The following is an 18,282-nucleotide window of genomic DNA, read 5'->3' on the forward strand; positions in this document are numbered from 1 at the left end:
ATATGCAGACTTTTCCGATTTGACATACAAAAATCGTTGCGGGTACATAAACTGATGCACCCCAATGTTTTGTTTTGCCTATTAACAAGGTTTGGTCTAAAAATCATTGCCAGGACGTAAATTGAAGCACCTCAATATTATGTTTTGCTGACACAAAATTAAGGTTTGGTCTAACTACTTAAATGGCTAGATTACAATTCTCCCAAACAGGGAAAACATGCGTACAACAGTTTCTTATGCTAATGTTATCCATAATACATAGGGTTACAACTGAGTGTGGAGCCTGGAGCGGACCTTATGTGACATATAACTGTCACATCATTTGTAGCAACAGGATGTTAGAACTGTATAATCACCCCCACCCAAGAAAGAGGTGGAAAATAAACGTGATTTTAAAGTGATTCTCACGAGAAACTACTATGTTATGCACACCAATGTCACGCAATGAAGCAACAATTTCCATTCGCTCAGTTGTATGCCTTGCGTTGTTCCAAGATCTGTCAGCGTTTTACTGAAAATGGTGTCCAAGTCAAAAATATTAAATTGGATCCGAAACAAAGGAAATTATCTTTTAGACTGCTTTTATGACTGACTGATGATAATAGTATTGTTATTGAACCACTGAAGTCTTCATCATCCAAGGATGAAGTAACGGTTACTCGTAAGATACAACATAATTTGTGCAGCAATGGCTGAAAACACAGTGGCTACATTTTCAAAAAGAAGTTGAGTGAAGAATTTAACAGTAAAGATGCCTTTATGTTTTGCCACATATAACAGAGGCACAAAAAAACCTCCATGACCAGAATGTGCAAAAAACAAGAACTTTCAGAAAAGTACACTGGCAAGGCATGTTGGGTTTCCAGAACACAAACTGCTGATTGAAGGTACACAACACCAGGCAGACGTTAATGCAGTTTTACAAACAAGACATAGTAGTGAAAGTGCTACTCAAGTGTGTACATTGGCTGAGTGTGGAAGACATCCATTTTTTAAATATAAATCTCTTCTTAATTTAATACACGACTTAACGGCTGAAGAAATTGATGCCATTGGTATTTTGAAGAATTCAACCAGTGATTCGGCTACTACCTGTTCAGAGTTACTGGAGCACCTATCAAATAATGTTGAGGATAGTCTTATACACGACCTGCACGATTCGTCATTTGTGATGGCAATGGCAGATAAAAGCACTGACATTGCCAACAATGAATGCCTTGTCATATATGCTCAGATTATTTCTGATGACATGAAACCATCAAGAAGATTTTTAACAAATAGAGAATGTTCAGATGCTTCTGGCAAGGGAATTGCCTTATTGGCTTTAGTCACATTATATAACTAATATTTTTGTTGTGTATTTAAACAATATAATTATTTTTTTAAAAACTACTGAAAACTGAGCATTGGCTTGAATAAGACTCGTAGGGTTGGATTATGACTCACTGTTTTTTGCCTTGATGAGTCAAATGACTTTCATGAAGCCATTTGTAGATAAAACACTGATGTTATAATGGGGCATGTTATAATGGTGGAGAGGTGAAGCTACCTACAAATATGACACATTTTCATATAAAATCTTAAGCATAAAATCTGTTCTCCAAATTTAGAAAATCGTTAATCATTCAGTCTCTCATTCTTCTTCGTCTTCTTTTCATTTTTCCATGTAAAGTATTTTTTATAAATCTTTTATTATAAGTTTTACTTAGGAAATTTACATGTAATTTTCACTGAAAGATTCTATAAACCAATTAACTACTAATGTTGAAAAATATCAAAATATTTTCTTCATATAATTTATTTTTTTAAAAACACTAACATTTAAGTGATCAAAATATCTGTTTTATTTGCAAAACTTTAAAAATCTGCCTTTTAATTAAAACACTGCAAAAAGGCAAGAGTTATCCCTGTTGTTCCTGACCTTTCTGTCCTCAGCTCGGCCCTTAATATGGTCCCATCTCTGCTGAAGGAACTGTAAATTCTGCTTAATGTTGGCTGCAGCAATGTCAGGGCTCTTCTTAACCAGCTTTTGACCATTGCTCTGGATTCTGGCAACATCACCCTCAAGGTTACCTATCTCATTGTAAACTTCCTGTGGAGGTAAAAGAGCTTTTTACTGATAAGCGTAAACTATCTATTCCTGAAGTGGACGTAGAATATAAAATACACACGTAATTCTGGAAATACTGGTTTTGGTTCTCACAAAAATCTCTCATGTGATGAATCTGTCTTTCATTACTTGAAGGACTAAAAACAGAAAACAATTTATAATGTTGGTAATTAATATACAGAACTAAAATGTATTTAAAATGTGTGTCAGGCAACTATGAGATCAAGTTCATGAATTTAAAAAGCCTGCAGGATATATCTCTGAAATTTTATGTATACATACAAGTGTAAACTGAAAGTATTTTGAACAGAGCCATTGTTGGATTAGAATGAACTGTACTGATGGAATGAAACAACTTTTGTTAAACATTGTAAGCCACTATTTCTGTTATGATGAAACATTATTGTAAACTTTCGACAAAAGACAATTTACACTTTTCAAATACAATGAAACTTCTTTATCTCTTGGCAAGGATAAATTGAGGATCTGGGATTTAATTTTCTGCAGAAGGAATATGACAAGTGCACAGGTTCAAGCCTGGAGGTAAGAGAAGCTAGGGAATGATATTAGTGTATACCAGTATTTTGTCTTGGCGCTTCTTGACAAGTACAAGTTTGTAAGCTTAATGAAAAAAAGCTTGGGAAATCACAGGGTAAGGCTTTAAAAAAATATTTTAAATAAAAACTTTCCAAATTTTGTAAATGTTAGAGAAGTGTTTATCATGAAACACTGATGTGTGTGTGTGTGTTTTAGTGTTCAACAGCACATCAGCAAAATAATGGGGTGCCAATTAAAGATAAAGTTGTAAAAAAGTAAGTATTAACAACTGCATCAACTTTAAGAAGATACACCCTTCCAGATAAACATAAAGTACTGCCCTCCCAAACAAGAATGTAAAATCTTTACAAAATAAAAGATGATAAAAAATGTAAAATCCTTAAAATATAGGGACAAATTTGTTTTATAAATAATACTCTCTCAAAAACATTTTCTCTGATGGTAAAACATCATCAAGTTTATCAATTGAGTTCACTTTAAAGAAAACCTCTGTCTCCCAGAGTATGGAAGTCAATGTTCATGACGAGAATGTGTTCAACTGTCAGTGGAAACTGGCATGGAATGCAGTCTGGTATGAGGTTCACCCTTCAGGAGGTATGCATGAGTCCAGTATGTGTGTCTTATATGCAACATAGACAATACCACCTCATTTCTGTGATTTGTTCAATATGAGAGATGCCATGTTCCAGTGATGGATTTGATTTTCTCTAGCTCATTTGTGGACATTTCCTTCATATTATTTTGCCATATATACAGAAATTGCTAATTTATACAAAATTTGAAGTCAGTATATGGAACCTTCCATTCAGAAATGGGTGACTACATGCAGTTTTTGCTGGTTCATCTGCCCTTTTATTACCCAATGTGACTAGGCAGCCTACAGTACAGAATAATTTTTCCAGATTGTATGTATTTCATTTTTTAATGTAGCTTTAACAATTTTAGTCATACAACTACAATCTCTGCAGTGTGGCAGTTTATAGTGATGTCTAACACTGGGGCATCATGCTGCAGACATGTAGCATCATGTCCCATCCAGTCACACTATCCTGATACCAGGCTGACTAATACCAACCTCTTAATGGTGAGTGCCAAGCAAGGCAGCTGTATCATTTTTATACGTCTTTGGTACGACTCAGATGGGGTTTGAACACAGGACCTCCCACATCTGAGGTTGATGCTCTAACAACTTAGGCCACCAGAGCAGTAAGGATTGTATGAGGACATCAGATTTCTGTATGATTAATGGATTGTCCAACTTATGGTTTTCAGTGTAGAAAGGTAGTCTGATGAGATGATGAAATGTATTTTTTATAGTTGAGGGGTTTCAATGTAGATAAACAATTTTGACCAAAAAGGACCTTTGAATTTGGCACTAAGTGAATAAGGTGATTTCGGAACACAGTATTTCCACCATTAAGTTTTTCTAGGTCAAGATGGATTTTTATGCCAGTAGGTGCAAACCAATTAGTTTTAAAGTGCATAAGATTCAATAATTTGGCCTGAAGACATCAAATGTGGGACTCGATAGTTCAGAAGATAGTTCAGTGGCATCCTGAAGATCATATTTTTTTTGATTGTGATAAACTGATGGTTTCTTTGGCTCTTATTCTTTTGAAGGAGAAATACTGAATACTTCAAGACAAAGTCTCTGACTGTGTATCCAATCAAGTACCTGTGGGTAAATTTATAAGCTGATCCACACACAATCAGATCACAGTCCAGTTCTTATCTTACTAATGACGTGCATATCTGGAGCAAGACAAAATTATTTTGTTCTGCTAAAAATCAGACTAAAATGATTGACTTCCATTTTTGGAGTTGGTGCCTTCTATGACATACAAAACTACTTCATTATAGTGAGGTTCATTATAACACATTATAAGCAGGTCAAAAATACCATTTTATTATGAAATTGTGAACTTACACATAAATGAAATTTGTTATGATAAAGCCACTGTATAACGTGGTATATGCATGGATTCCGTGAAGTGTTTCAATGAGGTAGTGCTGGATACAAAAAACACTTTTAATGAAATTCAAAGCTTTCACCAGTTTTAATTTTATTGGCTAAATCAATAACTTCAATACAATGACACAAAATACTATTGTTTATTGTTTATAACATGTTGAAAAAAATACTCCATCATATCTTACTATTAAGAGTCTAACATATACATGAAAGCAAGTGGCATCAGTCTTTGGATTGATGGTGGTGAAGCACAGCTGAGATTGGGCTGAAGTCTTATTATGGGTTAGCAAAAAGACAGCTTACCAAGAAGGCATTATCAGAAATATTGAAGGTCAAAGAAACCTTTTTTATCATAGTGTCGTAGGAGTACGAGAGGTGAACTATGTTCCATAGCATAGCCTGGTCCTTTCCCTAAAAATAGCAGTATGCTTAGAAATGTTGGCTCTGTGATCAAACTCTTTTCTAAATACTATCAAGTAACTAGTGGTAAAGAAGGAAAAATATGATCACCAAAAATGTCTACCATATATATTTGTTTACAAGTTGAGTCCAATCGCAAACTGCCATCACATAATACACTGGCAAATCTGGGTCTGTGCAGTTTGTTAGGAGTAATCAATATTGATTATATTCTGCCAGCACATTATGCAATGTCAGATCCAGGTCTATGTTGTTTGCAGTTGAACATTTAAGCAAACACAGACAGTATATTAAAAGTTCAGAATCAATCAGAGCAAACAATTTATTTCTTCATTAATGTTTTGTTAATGTACAATATTAATTGTGATTTAAAAAAATTCCTTATATTATGAAATTAAATGTTAAGCATGTTGAATGAAACATGAATACATTCAGTTGTATATGACATACATGTCCATTGTATATGATATATTTGTTCACTGTGTATGATATAATGTCCATTGTATATGATATATTGTCCAGTGTATATATTTGTCCACTGTATAAGATACATTGTCCACTGTACACGATATATTGTCCATTGTATATATTTGTCCATTGTGTATGATATATTGTCCACTGTACATGATATATTTGTCCATTGTTTATGATATATTGTCCACTGTCTAAGATATATTATTCCAATGTATATGATATATTTGTCCAATGTATATGATATATTGTCCATTGTATGTGATATATTTGTACATGGAAAAGTTGACAGGGTAAAATCCAGCCAGAGAATGACATGAGAAACAATTTTATATTGACAAGTCTGTAGGATAATATCCAACCATAAAATGATGGCAAGGTACAAGTTTACACAGACAAATCTACTGGGCATTATCCAGCCAGAAAATGACACAAGAAAAAATATCCAGCCGCAAAATGACGGTAATGTACAAGGTTACATGGAAAAGTATACAGTTTGTCTTCAGAAATATGTAAACTTCATGCGATTATGAACCGATGCATAAAAGCATGCAGTATCACACAACATGGCAGGTGGCCATATCAGCTGAGTAATGGTATTTTCATAACATCCCAATCCAAAAATCTGGAACCTAGTAAAATCTACACATATAGAAGTATATTAATCTGACTTCTGTTTTTAAAATTTGACCTTGCCATTGTTTTGTGTCAAAATAAATAAATAAATAAATAAACAAATAAATAAATAACCCAAACCTAAGGCATAAAACAAACATATCTGAAATTTTTACATACCACAAATTTTTCCAGCTGTTCCTTGGCAGTCTCTGGAAGTCCCCCGACTGGTTTAGACATAATAAGCATCCCCTCTATCTCACCAATGCGGATCAGTGTCCTTTGAAGGTCATCAGAAAACTCTTTTGCCTTGAAAAAAAATAAAAGCACAAAAAGTAAAATTGGTATATGGTATGCCAGCAGAGTTGTTTACATGAAAATCATGGACATATGTATCATAATGTGGTGCACAAGTATAAATATCATGTAGATGCCTTGATGAAACATACAAGCTGACATATTAGCGATGGATGCAACAATGGGCCTCGCTTATTCCAACTGAACTTACAGCTTGTGTCGGAAAACCAAAGTTAGGAGAAGACGGGGAATCTGGGAACTTGACTTGATCTAAATGAAGTGCAATGCAAAGTCAACAAATCAAGGTCACATCAATACAAGCATCATCCCACTGGAGAGATGTGAGCTTGATTGACACTGGGGATAATTTTGTTGAAATGGAGTAGACAAGACAAAACTTGCAAAAAGGTAAATCCGGATCTAGAAACAATTGTCCATATAAAATTACATAAGGATATGTTGACTTTGTTTAGCTAATTCCTAGCAACTTCCCTTGTAAAGATATAATTGACAAGGGCCATAACTATGTCCAAATGAGTGTAGACAACTTAAAACCCACATCCAGATCTTACAGACACCATTCTTACCAAATTAAATTGCATAATCAAATTCTTTCTGAATGTGTTGAATGGTTGTTGAGATGCAAGCAATCCAAGTTTCCAGAAGACTATACTTAATAAGGGGTGTGATTCTGTCCTAATTGGAGTAGACAAGAATAAATCTGTAATTATATCATTCAAGTCTGTGTTATAACATTCAGTCTGAGACAATATTCGTACCAAATACATATCCTTCAAGATTCCTGATGATGTGGTTAGGTTTTGAGATTCAAAATGTGGATTCTGTGATTTCAAAATGTGTGCGTGTCAGTGTTCATAACAAAAAAAAACACAACACATTATACAACTGGACTAAGTTAAAGAGTCATATTTCTATTTTTGTTGCATTTGTTGTAGGGTTTAACGCCATTTTTCAGCACAAGATAGGCTATACATGGCAGCCAGTACAAATGGTGGAGGAAAAACCCAGGAAAACCCTCGAAAGAACCACTGACCCACGAGAAGCTACTGGCAAGCTTTCTCACATACCCACATTGGCTCAATCCAACACTCGAACCCACGCAGAGGTGAGATGGCAATGATCCATGACGGTGAACACTTTAGACCACTCGGGGCCCCTATAGAGTCATATAAGCCTCAAGAAAATGACTGGTATGCTGGTTACAAGGATCTGCTGAAGTGGACATACTGATGGAAAAGAACAATAACTCAAAAAAAATCTGGATCTGGAAAGCTCAAAACCTTTAAAAGGCACATCTAAGTATAACAATCATTTCCCCAACCAACTATATTGGCTGCAGAACCTTGATGGTTGGTGGTTACAAGTAGCACGAAAATAAAGGCTGACAGAAAAGGTGTTTACAACAGTGTTCCTGCATCTCAATGTGAAGCCCTAAAAAGTCAAACACATCTGTAAATGACAAGCATTAGCAAAATTGACGCTTGTTAAAATTTGCAGCAGGAAAATCATAGTAAACTGTTGTGAATTGTGTTTCTATGATAACATCATGATGCTCCTTGCAATGTAGAACCATATTCTATTTTTTCCAGCAGCACCATCTAGAATGTGTTTTGGATGGGAATAAAAACACTGTATTTGAGGGTTTAGGAATGCTGAAGGTAGTGTAACTGTTGCAAATATGTCTATTTTACTAGCTCCATAATTGGGTCAATGGTAAAACTTCGATATGAGAGTGTTGTTTCCTAAATATATTAGGAATCATAGTGAAGTACATTAGAATAACTCACCTCTTTAAGAGCCTCTTCAAGTTCCTCCTGCCTGGTTTTGCTCTTGTCATGGAGTTTGTTCCACAAGCTCTTCATGTCATCCAGTTTCCGCTTAGTTACACTGGATTTGGCGGCAGCTTCTGTGGCAATGATTCTCTGACCTGCTTCTCGAACTGACACCACACTGCTTTCATGGGCATTAATGTCATTCTGCAACATCTTTTCACGGATAAAAAAAAATATATCAATTTCGTTTTAAACGCACATGAGAACTCTGGATGGAAAAACAGACTCATGTTTGTAAAGAGGATGTAAAGATGAAGAAAATGTGTGCAGTTCTTTTTTGTTGGCTTCAGCTGTAAAGAAACCTTTTGACCAACATGATATTAGATTGATTGGCTGTAGGAATAGAGATCGTAAAGCAGTCATCTCACTTAATGTACTGTATTTTTAATTACTAGAGATGAATTCTGGACAGTCATCTCACTTAATGTACTGTATTTTTAATTACTAGAGATGAATTCTGGACAGTCATCTCACTTAATGTACTGTATTTTTAATTACTAGAGATGAATTCTGGACAGTCATCTCACTTAATGTACCGCATTTTTAATTACTAGAGATGAATTCTGGACAGTCATCATAATAAGGATCATCCTTTTCAAATGTCCAGCTCAATATTAATAGCAGAAAGCTGATAAAATGGCTGACAATAGAAAATGTGAATTAACAATACTTTAAAATAAATCTTCCAAAGCTGGATTTGTTTTAAGTGTGTCTTTGTGTGTTGTACTTGTAGATTCTGTCACAAGGCAAATACACACACACATGTGGATATTTTTTTTTAAAAACGAGACTGGTACTATCAACATTTTAAATAATCTTTGCATAAACTTGTACAAAAATGAAATGATCAACAGATTTTGTTCCAAAGTAATGTTCAGATTTCTTTTACTTGATTTAATTTTGCAGAGGTTAAAAGCACTAAAACTTCTTAATATCCTTTCGATAGAAATCCACAAACTATAATCTGCTCCACAGAAGACATATTCAGATGTCATGGGTGAAGACAGGAATTTTTTAAAGATAAAGAATAATAACAATGCTGTACAAACATGCTGCAGCTAATGGGATGTTACTCTTAATACACATAATTTAAAAGTACTGATAGTATATTGTTGATAACTTTATGTACATTTTTTTTATTTAATTCTTCTGTGTTTGTGCACAAATAATGTCGGTTAAAAAAGTTATGTTTTCTGAAATACCTAAAATTTGCCCAATTTTCTTCTGAGTTCTCTACCCCATAAATTTGAGGACACATAATAATTATATTTGTACTGATTAACAGTGATTGAAATTTAGAGACAATGCTGCAATTGCTGTATCAGTAATTAACATTTAAATGCATTCTTGTTTTTTAACCTTGTGTTTGGACAATTCAATCTCAATGAGTTTGGTATCCCCAGCCACTGGTTTGGCATCATCCAGAGTTTGTTCTGTTGTGTCCATCCAAGACAGCAGTTCATTAATGGCATGTTCAAACTGACCCATGTTAAGCACAGCCAGTTGCAACAGTCGCTGAAAATAAATCGGCAAAGTTAAAGCACAAGTCTTATTAAGATGTATCTATTAAATTAGGACTCATCATTTCTACATCACTATGAGGGCAAGATGGAAGGTATTAAAAAAACTGAACAATAAAAATATGAATTTCACCCAACATTAATGCCATGGAACGTTTTGCAAGTTTTGCATACAATTTTTATTTATCTAATAACTCTTTCCTCTTACACAAAACTTTGCAATTTTTACATACAATTTTTATTTAAGAGATGATCTAATAACTCTTTCCTCTTACACAAAACTTTGCAATTTTTGCATACAATTTTTATTTAAGAAATGATCTAATAACTCTTTCCTCTTACACAAAACTTTACAATTTTTGTTTTAAACTACACTAGGTACATTGTAATTATGCAAACAAATTAAATTAGGAAAAGGAAAATTAAGTTTCCAAGTAAAATGATATCTGATAACTGTGATCTAGAGAGAAGAATGACAATACAAATACTGAAATTAAAATATCTTTGATACACATATATAACCTTTTATAGACAGAGATACTCTCATCTTGGCATTACATAATATTCAATATTTATAAACTATCACGACACATTTTACAATTCTGTTAAAAAATTTCTGAGTATTTTGAACTGAGCATCTTTTGATCAGTACAAAATATCTACAAATAAATAAAATTTACATCTACTCAGAGAAGGTCACAAAGCACAAAAAATAATCTGATGGAAAGCACAGAATATTGGTAAACACTGGACTCCAGATCAGAAGGTCTTGGGTTCAAGTCTCATCTTGGCCAATGCTGTTGTGCCCTTACGAAAGCCATGTAACTGCTATTGCTTCACTCAACCCAACCATAAAAATATACCAACATCCACTAGGTGCTGACATGCTGTGAACTGGATTCCCATACAGTTGTCATGTACTCAGTTGTTTATGACAAGGTCATCAGGACAGGCTGTGAACTGGATTCCCATACAGTTGTCATGTACTCAGTTGTTTTATGACAGGGTCATCAGGACAGGCTGTGAACTGGATTCACATACAGTTGTCATGTACTCAGTTGTTTCATGACAGGGTCATCAGGAAAGGCTGCAGCCTTAATTATTAATTATCATCTGCCATTAAGCTCCAGGACCCAGTCCCATTAAATTCCTCATAATTTCTCCTCAAACTGAGTTTTAAATCTTTTATTGTGATATTCTTAGAACATGGAAATGCTTCACAGAGGATTAGATAGAAGAAAGGACAAAAATGTCTCTATTTTTTATAAAATGCAAACTAGGAAATCTATTTTTTGATTTAAAGGAGTGGACAAATTTGAGGATATCCTCACAATTTTCTTTAGTGATAAACCAAGACTCTTTTAGGAACACTTTAAAATAGGATGACTATAATTTTTGATCCATGCTGGATATTAAGTGATAAATTCATAGCTGCATTCAGACTAATAAATATTTAAATAAAGTATCCCAGAGTAGGCCTTACCTGTCTCTCTCCGATGTTATCCTGCAGGGCTTCCCATTTTCTGTTCACTGTGGCCATGGGTTCCAAGACAACCTCTGCCTGATCTGGGCTTGCACCTTTAACAAGGTCACTGGCCTTATGATTGAGTGCCTCAACATCAACTTGTTTGGGATCAATGTCAGCTTTGAACAACTATAAGAAGACACACAAATTTAGTTTTATATCAAGTTTCTATGCAGAACTAAGAATGTAGTTTCATGTGTACTTATGAAGCTGACAAAATTTGGCTGTGGAAAACTGATGAAAGTGAACTTATCAGGCGGAACCATAAATGATAATTTTAATTCCAGCAACCTTCACCTTTGACCTCTGGGTCCATATATCAGGTGCCTCTGCCCAAAGTGTAGGCTGATGAAAATCTGATCCAAGAAATGTATCAAGTGGAAACCCTAAAAATACAATGTCATCTTCAGTGACGTGACCTTTACCTCTGCCTAGGAGTCAATATTGAAATTGCTATTTCCCAAGTGTAGTCTACCTATGAAGTCTGATGAAAATTAGGCAGAGGAAACCTGAATTATCACGCAGAAAGGATAAACACATTTTCAGATTCAGTAACCTTAACCTTAGTAACCCCAAAATTAAACTGGCTTCTGCTTCTACCATTGTGTAAATTACATAAGGTTTGAGAACAAATTACAAGACTTGCCAACCCTAACAAGACTGTCTCTGTAAGGCAGCTGATTTGTTTCTGCAAATCTTACTAGTTTTAGTAAGGTGTAACAAAATATCATGCACTATTATTGTCAAGTTGGAAAACGTATTTAAAAAGTTTGGTATTCCAGCATCAATGGTAAACAATTTGTTCAAATGAAAAGTCTGTGAAGTACACATATACCTTTTCTACCTGTAGTATAGTTGAAGAAACTTCAGTATCAAATACCATGCAGTGCAATGGTTTGTTGTTATCTCTCAATCTGAGGCAATTCTTGGAATTTTTTCTTCATTTCACATGAGGACAGCAATCATACCTCCCCCATGTGGCATACTCAAATTGATGCACAATGTCCAATTAACGTAATTGTGTCACTTCTGTATCAGTAGCTAGACATCATTTTAAAAAAAATCTATAATCTACAGTTTGATCACTCAGACGCTTTGCATGTAAAACAATTTGCAGTTTAAAGTGTCAGAGGTACTACTGTAATCTTTGATAAACATAAACTACTATAATCTTTGATAAACATAATTATTGTCACTCAGTGAAATCATGGTGTGATATATTTATGAATATGCCCTATAATGATCCATACTGTATATTCTTCTTTATAAGTCCAGTCCAACTGAAAACTGCATAGACCTAGATCTGCCAACACATAATGTGCTGGCAGATATGGGTTTATGCAGTCTGTTAAGAGTAATCAGTAGAACACACGGGAAAGACCATGATCAGATCGCACATTATGTTGTCTGCTGTATACATGGTATCTTTCAAACACGTGCAAGCTGAAATTTTACCTTTATCTCGTTCAGTTGGCCCTTTATAGCATCAAACTCTGATGCCACTGGTTTAAACTCCCTCAGTCTGTCCTCTCTCTTCTGTAACCACACCAACATTTTCTGAAGGAAACAAAATACTTGGTAAAAATAGAAGCAAGCAGTTGCTTCATACACTAGGTTATTCCACTTTACAATTACTGGGCAACATTGAACAGCAGAGAAGAAAAAGCATTTGGTGACATGAGCATCACTATAGCCTGAAGCACTGATTTAACCAAAAACTAGATAGAACAGCTTGTGTGTTGTCTTCTGCATTTATGTTGCTAAAATGTTCAAGATCTAAAATAGTTGTAATTGAACTGGATACAATAAGATAACACACACACATATACATAGAAAGACATACACACGATACACCATGTACTTGTTAGCTTCTTTCCAATCATGTTGCACTCAAGCTCCTGCTGAGAATTGTACAAGGAATAAAAAGGCTGATTATTACATTTCATACAGCATGACTGCTATACAGAATGTCATGTGTCAGGGAACAATACATTGCATTTCCGTTGTGTGATGATGTCACTCTCATTCTAGCATGTTTCCCTGCCTTGTCACCATTTAGAAAATCATGAAATTCCATTAGAGTTATTTCTCCTAAATGTATTCCAAATATGTCTTGACAAGCAGAATATAATGATAGCTATGTTCTGGTACTTTTGCATGCCGAACAGGAAAATCTGAAATCTAGGCAAAGAAAGATTTGTTGAACACTAATAAATCCAGAGCAGTTGCTTTTCAGACTATTTAAGGGAAAGTGTATGCCATCCATGAATTGCAGCCATGAGAACTGTATGCATGTGCATATAAAACAGACAGGACTCTCTTCAAGAAAACTGCATACTAAGGTATACAATATGGATTATAATGGCATTTACACAAGAAAAATGCTGACATGAATAAGTCTGTGGCATTTACAAGTAATAATCAGCTGTTTCAGTCTAATGACACCTGAATTAAATGTGAAATGAGAAAGCTGATCATCATCACTGCTTCCTCACAGGATTTAAATAGCCATCAGTTCCTGATACAATCCTTATGGCTTGCAACATGAAGTATGGTCAGAAGAGGGAGAAAAAAAAAACATGTTTTATGATGAATAACTTCTGTGTAGCACAAGACAACACATGACAGTTACGTGTATCAACATTTTGATGAGCTGTACAAACAAACCACCGGACAGGCAATGTCTGAACTGATTCATTTACTGCGGGATGAATGTATGAAATCAATGTTACGTTGTCAATTATCCACTCACCAGTAAAGTTACAACCAGCTTCTCAGTGTATGTGATGCCGAAATAAGGAATAATGAATTTCCTCAATTCCAAGTGTAGTCATGGTAATATCACTACAAGCAGTGATTATCATCTTGAAAAATGTGTTAGTACAAGGCAGACTGAGATAAAGAGGTATATACTAGTTTTCCTCTTTAGTTATTTTGGCATGTCAGATTATTTATTGACAGTACACAGCATTTAGTTAATTTAAAAAAAAAATTAATGCCATAAGTATTGTCCAATCTCAGCCCTTGAGCTTAACCTCTCAAAGCTTCACCCCAAAAAGGAAGACCTGCAGCAGCACCCAAAAGACATACTTGAGGAAAATGACAGTGCTGTATTGTAATACAGTTCTTGGAATATATTCATTGGTAGAGTTCATGTCAAACATTCCAAAAAGTGGGAAATTATAATATTTATACTACTCATTCAGTCTAGTCTGAGATGATCCTGCATATCACGAATCTTTTTATAAATTTAAGGAAATGTAGTCCAACTGTCCAAAATGGATGACACGTTCATTAAAGATCACAACCATCAAATGAGTCTTTTATATGCATGCACAGTCAAACAATCAAGGATGAATGAGAATAAACAATGAATCCATTTTTCCAATCCTAGAACTTGAAATTCTTATAAAATTCTTGGCCAAAATCAATAACAATACACAAAGTTGATTGAATTATCAGCATATTTATTTTCTTTAGATCTCTGCCACCTTCAATCACATACTTATGGCCTAACAGACTGGTTTCTTGGCATGTACATTACATTCCAAATTCTATGTACCAGTGCAAAAGTATTTTTCATCCAATGTCCTTATAGGAATATCCTGTTGAATTATTTCCCCTCAAGTTTAGATTTTTCCCCCCAGGAATTTCATCAATATAATTTAGAATGTAGAATCTGCACAAACATTTGCAATAATTCCACAAAACCTAGAATGGTTGTCATCTATATGGACAATTGGTCCATCATACAGACAACATACACCAGGCACAAGTGGTCCATCATACACCAGGCACAACTGGTCCATCAAACACAAGGCACAATTGGTCCATCATACAGACATCAAAAACCAGGCAGAAGGCCATATAAATTCTGTAAAATGTGTGATAGCCTCAGTCTCATCAAAACAGTTGTGTGGATTTTTTAAAAATAGACTTGGTATTTATAATTTCAAACTGTCATCACATTAACTTTCATCCAGTGTCAATTTTGAAAGTTCTGCCTAATTAACAAAATATTCTAATAATTTGTAAAATTCCAACAGCAACAAATTAAATGCTTGATGTTTCAGAAGAATCAACCCAAGATTTAGAACAGCATGGAAAATTATTTTAACTTACTGATAAATAAAACTTGCAGAATTCACTTATCAATTGTTATTCCTGTGGATGAAAATATCAAAATGCAATGGAATATGCCTAAGACTTCTGTCTGTTGCCAGAAGATGCAAGTGATGATGGGATTTTGAGTATGGTTAAGTTAAAAGGAAACACCGAATACACAACACTGTCAAGATAAATAGCTGTGCAAGTTCAATTTAACAATTTACCATCAGTTCTTCTTGGAAGTGCATGGCTTTTTCGAGAGCTTCCTCAAGGGACTTGGAGCGCTTGTCAAATTCCTTAGTCAGGTTGGCCAAGTCTTTGTCGAGGTCATCTATGTTCTTTTGGACTTCAGGCTTATCTGGTACCCCACAGAGTGTCATCAATTGCTCACCTGTCTGATGAACCTCTTCAAGGTCAAACTGTGATGCCTCAATGTCATCACGAAGGGACTGAAATATAAAGTCATCATGGGTGCTGATTTACTGACAGACAACTGCTATAATCTTTATTCCAGAATTTGCTCCATGTTGGAGAAAACATACCTGTAAAAGGTACTATGTAGTTTGGTTAAAAGTCTGAAACTTTGCAACTGACATATAATAGTATAATTTTAAAGTTTATTTAATTTTACGACAGTAAATCATGCACATGATCTGATGGCTATATGTTTTAAACAAGTGACAAGGTCTAAATAGAACAAATTATTATTAATTATATCATTAAATATATCATATTGCAAAGCAGGATCTTCCAACCTATGACTGAAACAGATGACACTGCGACCTACTAACCTCCAGTGTTTCCTGCTGGTCACGGATTATAGCAGGCTCTAAAGCAGGTGGCTCCTGCTCTATGATACTCTTCTGAAGATTGGCCAGTGTCCGGTTCAGTGCATTGTAATCATCCCAAAACTTTTCGGACACATACAGTGTGTCCTCTAAAGCATGATTTCGATCCTGGCTAGAATTGATTATCTTCTCATACAGCTTGACAAGGTCCATCAGCTTCTGTTTGACCTCTGCAATGAAACAAACAATCCAATTAAACAACTGTTCAACAAGGTTTTAAGGAACACTGTTTTATTTGCAACCTGTGATGTGGGGTATCTCAAAAACTTCACAATAAAATCGAAACAAAATTGTGATGCTGATGCTGCCAACAAAGTGACACCTGTTCTTTACAGATGAGACAAAAATAAAACAAGAACGCATTATATGCCCATCCCAAGACCTTTTCATGACTAATTAAAGCATCTGAGGTGAAGTTGGTCTGGTTCCCTGAACAACAATACTAATATGAAACCCAGATCCATATCAAACACAGACAAGCTAGTGTCCAGATTTTACTGCAGTTTTATTTCTGTAATTTGTATTTTTGATTCATTATGTCCTTATTTCATGGGTCATTTCTGTATGACTAATAATTCTAATGGTTGGCAGGGTCTGCCATTGGATAAAATGTCTGACTTATTAAGCCAGTCATATAATTAATTGACTGTAACCTATGGTTAAGCACAGGTATCATTTTCCTCACATGGGAATATTTTTAAAATATATTTACAGTTGACAACTGAGAGAAGTTATCTTAAACTTTTGACTGACAATTATCAGAATCAGGTAAATATTTTTCATTCCAATTTCTCCAGCATATGAAAAGAAAATCTTATTGCATACTCTTTGATTTAAATAGTTACAAAGCTAAAGGCAAAATCAACAAATCTGTGCATGGAGAATCTGGTCTTTCAAGACAGGTGGTCTTTAATAGCAGTGGTCTTTCAAGACATGTTTTTCTATATTTGCACCCTTTTTCAATCCTTGTGTTCTGTTTGTGACTTTGATTCAGTATTGCTTTATATGCACTCCTTATTCTATACTAAATAAAACCCTTAATCAAATGCTGCACAAGACTCACCTTTGACTGCCTCATCCTGGGAGTCATGGGCCTGCTTGATGAGCTCTTCTGCAGTGTTCTGAACAGACTCCAGAGCATTTAGGCACATCTGGGTCTCTTCAATCATTGTCTGAAATAATATATATATATATATATATATATATATATATATATATATATATATATATAAACACATGCATCACTGCTACAGTGAATACTCCAAAAGTAGAGTGTAAACAGAATAAAGAATTATTGAAAGGGACATGACTCAGGGTAGAGGGAGGACTGACCTATAAATTGATCACTGAACATCTCCTCAAAGGAAAACTACTCTTCACATAATAATACAAATATGCCAATTATATTTCATGAACTGATTTTTGCTTAAACAGGCTTACAAGATTACCGTCAACCCCCAAATATGCTACAAATCTGTACAAAAATTGTAGAATTTTTTTTCTTCTAAAATCACCAGAATCTAATCAGGTCATCTATACATTTAAAAAAATAAACCTAAGAAGTTTCCATTGTCTACCCCAAGTGGTTTTTGCTTAATCATTCTGATAAGAATATGTAAAAAAAATTGAATGGTGACAAATTAGGTACAAAATACTAATATGCACACCAAATTTTATATGTCTACCTGAAGTTATGCTTAAATACCATTGCTGGGGTTTTGTAAATAAAAATCAGAGTCCAAAAAGTACACAAATGTATAACAAATTTTTTTAACAAAAAATAAGGTCACTATCACCATAACTTAATTTGGCATTAAGGTATAACAATATCAAATAATGTCTGGCTCAACTGGACAGTTTTTAAGCTATTTTGTTTACAAGAGATTTATGGGCAGATTAATAGGAATGAACATGCATCCTTCCGTTAGTGGTGGGAGGAAATGAAAAATAATTACTTTGTTCCCATTGACACTGGATGAAAGTTAA

General features: G+C 34.6%; 1 protein-coding gene across 1 annotated transcript in view; it reads right to left on the bottom strand.

Annotated features, from left to right (window-relative positions):
• LOC149807465 (uncharacterized) overlaps positions 1 to 18,282 on the bottom strand; it is a 496,731-nt gene that overhangs the window by 48,444 nt on the left and 430,005 nt on the right. Inside the window, exons 66-74 of the mRNA XM_089956330.1 lie at positions 17,360 to 17,468; positions 16,240 to 16,466; positions 15,673 to 15,897; positions 12,797 to 12,898; positions 11,300 to 11,470; positions 9,656 to 9,811; positions 8,252 to 8,449; positions 6,327 to 6,455; positions 1,922 to 2,092 (exon numbers count right to left, since the gene is read on the bottom strand). Coding sequence (XP_089812456.1) covers positions 1,922 to 2,092; positions 6,327 to 6,455; positions 8,252 to 8,449; positions 9,656 to 9,811; positions 11,300 to 11,470; positions 12,797 to 12,898; positions 15,673 to 15,897; positions 16,240 to 16,466; positions 17,360 to 17,468 — 1,488 coding nt within the window. The remainder of the gene's footprint in view (positions 1 to 1,921; positions 2,093 to 6,326; positions 6,456 to 8,251; positions 8,450 to 9,655; positions 9,812 to 11,299; positions 11,471 to 12,796; positions 12,899 to 15,672; positions 15,898 to 16,239; positions 16,467 to 17,359; positions 17,469 to 18,282) is intronic.

The sequence above is a fragment of the Sinohyriopsis cumingii genome, chromosome 1, assembly GCF_028554795.1.
Source record: "Sinohyriopsis cumingii isolate HCF-2022 chromosome 1, ASM2855479v2, whole genome shotgun sequence".
NCBI classification, from domain to species: Eukaryota; Metazoa; Mollusca; class Bivalvia; order Unionida; family Unionidae; genus Sinohyriopsis; species Sinohyriopsis cumingii.